Source organism: Octopus bimaculoides, chromosome 14, assembly GCF_001194135.2.
Source record: "Octopus bimaculoides isolate UCB-OBI-ISO-001 chromosome 14, ASM119413v2, whole genome shotgun sequence".
Lineage (NCBI taxonomy): Eukaryota > Metazoa > Mollusca > Cephalopoda > Octopoda > Octopodidae > Octopus > Octopus bimaculoides.
This window is the reverse complement of record NC_068994.1, coordinates 12,429,979-12,435,003: the sequence shown is the minus strand read 5'-3', so window position 1 is coordinate 12,435,003 and position 5,025 is coordinate 12,429,979. Positions and strand designations below refer to the sequence as shown.

The following is a 5,025-nucleotide window of genomic DNA, read 5'->3' as shown; positions in this document are numbered from 1 at the left end:
TTGTGAAGTGGAAGCGAGGAGTGGAGACAGAGTGGAGGCGGAGTTGTGAGTGGAGATGGAAATGTGGAGTCAAGGAGGAGTTGTGAAGTGGAAGCGAGGAGTGGAGGCAGAGTAGAGTTCTGAGTAAGGGCGGAATAATTCTGCATGGAGTTATGAAGTGGCAGTGGGAATTGTGGAGTGGAGGTGGAGCTGAGGTGGACTTGTGGAGAGGTGGTGAATTTCTGGGGTGGAGGTAAAGTGTTAGTGGAGATGACAGAGTGTGATGATAGAGTGTGAAGTGGTGAAATGCTGTTTAGCCCCAGGTCAGTCCTGACCGAGCGCACTTACAATCAAAGGCATTCTAAACATGACCATCCTGTCTTTTTCCTACTTGTAAACAATCTCAGACCATGTTCTCCAACATGTCTTTCCAGACAGTTGTCTATGAGTTGAAGGAGATTTGACTGTTGTTTCTAGTATGTCAAGCAAACCATGAAGCTGTAGTGTAGTGCATTGTGGGATAGATAGGTAGATGATACATAGTTGTTGTTGTTTAGCCCTAGGATGATGCTGATTGAGTGAGTACACCTATGATCAGATAATCCAGCCATGGCTACCTCATCCGATTGAAATAGTATATTGAAAATGACATCATTCAATGTATCCTTCCTTTTTAAGAGTATAAAATTGTGATGAGAGGGGTATTTAACTGCTATTTCTAGCAGGAGAAGCAATCACATACAGGACTCTCTAGGGTCAGTCCTAATTGCAAAGACTTATCATCAGACGTTCTAGACATGACCACCTCAACTTATTCTAGTAGTGTATCCAGCACAACATTAACCAATGTGTCCTTTTTTTTTAAGACAGCAGAATGAGAGCTGACAGATATTTGGCTGCTATTTCTAGCATATCGAGCAACTACATAGTTCTCGCTTTAGATTTATGTTGGTACTATTGTTGTTGTTGTGGTGGTGGTGGTTACAGTGTAATAACAGTAGAGGTAAAGGCATCGATGATGATGATGATGATGCTTGTGGTGATGATGATGATGATAATAGTCATAATGGTCAAAGTAATTATGATGGTGATGATGATGGCAATGAAGATGATGATGGTGATGTTTATGTTGATGAGGTTAATGATGATGATGATAGCACTGATGGTGGTGGTGGTGGTGGTGATAGTGGATGCTTTAGCTGACTACAATGGTGATAGTGCTGGTGCTGCTGATGATGTGATGCTGCCCCCTCCTCCTTACCTTTCCTCGACACACTGCTATGAATATGGCTCCTTTCAGTGCAGGGTCGGACACCTTGGCGTAGAAATCTTCAATAGCCTGCAATGAGACAGTTACTTCAAGTCATTACCTTTACTAATAGCAGGGGAAAGGCATGAATGACACAACGCAACATATTTGTACGCAAGAAATTGTAGAAATCATTGTTTTGTTTTTATATTTGGTTTGTAAGATTCCTGATGTGAACTCATGTGTTGAAGCAGATTATGTTGTATCTTGGGAGGGTCATTTTGCCAACAATAATAAACACACACTGGTTCTATTTCACTTCTTTATTTATTCATCAATTCATTATCCATTTAACCAATTAAATAATTGTTTTATTAATTGTTTGGTTAATCAATCAATCAGTACAAGTATACTGGTTTTATTTCACTTCTTTATGAATCGTCAATTGGTTAACTATTTAACTAATTAACTGATCAATTGTCTGATTAATCATTCAGTTTAACCAATCAAGCAGTCATGTTTGTCAAAAGTCTTTTTGTCATCCTTTGCAATCTCATCACTGAAACAAATGCTCTCTGTACTCCAGGTGAGCTTCAGGTTTGTTGCAGATCAATTAACAAATGAAAATATAGCAGTGAAATATGACCAGTGTGTGTGTGTGTTATTATGGGTATAATGACCCTCCCAAGAAACAACAAAATTATTGTTGTTGTTGTTTAGCCCTAGGTCATTCCTGACTGAGTTAGACTATGATCAAATCTGTTATGATCATGACCATCACACCCTTATGACACACATTGCATATTTAGGACTACATAACCTAATGTGTCACCCTTTTCAAGATCACCATCATCATTTAATGTCCGTTTTCCATGCTGGTATGGGTTGGATGGTTTGACAGGAGTTGACCAGCTGAAGAGGCTGCCCAGGCTCCATACCAGTCTTGGCATGGTTTCTGCAGCTGGATGCCCTTCCTAACCCCAACCACTCTACAGAGTGTACTGACTGCTCTTTCGCAGTACTGTCATGGGTGCATTTTCGTGGCACCGGTATGGGTGCTATTTTATGTGGCACCAGCACCCATCAGCTTGCAAGATAAGGAATGCCCAGAGGGAGAGGGATGCAGGGGATGAGACTGTATGCAAGGACAACCACGATTTCACTTAGCTTGACCAGTCTTCTCCAGCACAGCAAACTGCCAGGAATCTGTCCCCTATCATCCCCTCTGTGAGGCCCAACGTCTGAAGATCCTTTCTCACCACTTTGTTCCAAGTTTTTCTGGGTCTATTCCCTCTATAGTGAGAGATCGACACTTACTCTTTTACTTGTTTCAGTCATTTGACTGTGGCCATGCTGGAGCACCACCTTTAGTTGAGCAAATTGACCCCAGGACTTATTCTTTGTAAACCTAGTACTTATTCTATTGGTCTCTTTTTGCCGAACTGCTAAGTTACGGGGACGTAAACACACCACCATCGGTTGTCAAGTGATGTTGCGGGGACAAACACAGACACACACACACACACACACATATATATATATATATAATGACGGGCTTCTTTCAGTTTCCCTCTACCAAATCCACTCACAAGACTTTGGTCGGCCCGAAGCTATAGTAGAAGACACTTTCCCAAGGTGCCACGCAGTGGGAATGTACCCGGAACCGTGTGGTTGGTAAGAAAGCTACTTACCACGTAGCCACTCCTGCGCCTATGCAGAAGTTAGTAGATAATACTGAAAGGAGCTCATCATGTATATATGTTTGCGTGTGTGCGTGTGTGTGTGTGTGTGTGTGTGTGTGTGTGTGTGTGTGTGTGTGTGTGTGTGTGTGTGCATGCGTACATGTGTGCTAATGTGTCCTTACCTTGGCACCATGTGATAGTTCTAAACAAGTGACAGAGTTATACGAGCTGTTTGTTTCATTTCCAATATTCTGCAAGAACATGTCTGGTCTTCGGGAAATATTACCTTGCTTGGAAACAGGTAAAGGTTGGTGACAGGAAGGGCATCCAACTATAGAAAATCTGCTTCGATAAATTCTGCCCAACCCAGGTGATCATGGATAAGTAGACATGATGAAGATGATGATGTATGTGAGTGTGTGTGTGTTGGGATGAGGGCTAAATAATAATATAAACACAATCTTCCCATGTTGCTGATGTGTAGAAGAGGGAGGAAGTCTCTTGATAAACTGCTTTCTAGCTTGTTGACTGCTCCTTAGAGAAGACATACCCAGCTTCTTTCCCCAATTAATAGCGTAGAACATTCAACTGTTATATAAAGCAGTCATAAATTAAGTTAACGCTATAGTGGATAATGTGATTTGCATATTTGTGTGTTTGACAGCTTGTTATTAATTAAACAATATTTTTATGCAGAAACAGCCTTTATTAGAAGAACTGAAGTAAATTAAAGTACTACAAAGTTGCACTGTGGGTGAAATAGATATTATTTAATTAATGATGAGCTGTCAACAACAACTAATATACAAATTAGGGCATCTAATTAACTAATGAGACAATATGTGGGGACACACACACGTCACAATATAGTCTCATAACAATACATACAGAAACATAATACATACACACAAGACAATAGATACACACACACAACATACACAAACAAAATACATGTGACAATACATACACGCACACACATGCAAATGCAGGTATGGCTGTGTGGTTAAAATGTTTGCTTCCCAACCACACAGCTTCAGGTTCAGTCCCACAGCATAGCACCTTAGGCAAGTGTCTTCTACTATGGCCTCAAGCCAACAAAAGCTTTGCAAGTAGATTTGGTAGATGGAAACTGAATGAAGCTTGTTTTGTGTGTTGCAAATGACTCATGATCGTAAGATTATGGTTTCAATTCCTGGACCGGGCGACGCGTTGTGTTCTTGAGCAAAACACTTCATTTCACGTTGCTCCAGTCCACTCAGCTGGCAAAAATGAGTAACGTTGCGATGGACTGGCGTCCTGTCCAACTGGGGAACACATACGCCATTGAAACTGGGCCCATGAGCCTGATTAGGCTTTAAAAGGCGCATTTATTTTTATTATAGTATTGTATACAAATTATATAATATTATATTAAATAACAAATGATTCATAGTATATATAGATTAGTAAAACAAAATATTTATTTATACATAAAAATAGGGGTTGGGGCGCTGAGGGCATTATGTGGCTATTGGGGGATGGGCAGTGGCCCCAAAAGTTTGAGAACCTCTATAAACTATAAGATCTACAACACACACACACTACACATATACCATACTACAGCACAAACTATAACATATACACTACAACACAAACTACAGCTCAGTAAAAGACAAAATTAAAAATCTACTCACAATTTGAAAGTCATCTTTATTTTTTGGTTCCACAAGGACAGGTTTTACTTGGTTGATCCGCCTCCAGATGTCTAAAGACTGTAAAAGAAGACAGGACACTTTGGTGGTGTGTGACTGAGAAGGGAACAGGGCAATAGTGAAAGAGAGGAAGGTAGTTTAACTCTTTAGCATTCAGATTATTTTGTCAAATGTAATCCTTATCTATTCACGTTGTTTTTAATTAATCACGGCTTATCCCGTAGCTTTGAGATTTCAATGATGTGATTTACTCTTTTATTCTTTTACTTGTTTCAGTCATTTGACTGCGGCCATGCTGGAGCACCGCCTTTAGTCGAGCAAATCGACCCCAGGGCTTTATTCTTTGTAAGCCTAGTACTTATTCTATTGGTCTCTTTTTGCCGAACCACTAAGTTACGGGGACGTAAACACACCAGCATTGGTT

The 5,025-nt window shown here is 40.4% G+C and overlaps 1 protein-coding gene across 1 annotated transcript in view; it reads right to left on the bottom strand.

Moving 5' to 3' along the window:
* Positions 1 to 5,025, bottom strand: part of LOC106872619 (regulator of telomere elongation helicase 1) — a 76,576-nt gene that overhangs the window by 55,126 nt on the left and 16,425 nt on the right. Inside the window, exons 8-9 of the mRNA XM_052973020.1 lie at positions 4,584 to 4,661; positions 1,241 to 1,318 (exon numbers count right to left, since the gene is read on the bottom strand). Coding sequence (XP_052828980.1) covers positions 1,241 to 1,318; positions 4,584 to 4,661 — 156 coding nt within the window. The remainder of the gene's footprint in view (positions 1 to 1,240; positions 1,319 to 4,583; positions 4,662 to 5,025) is intronic.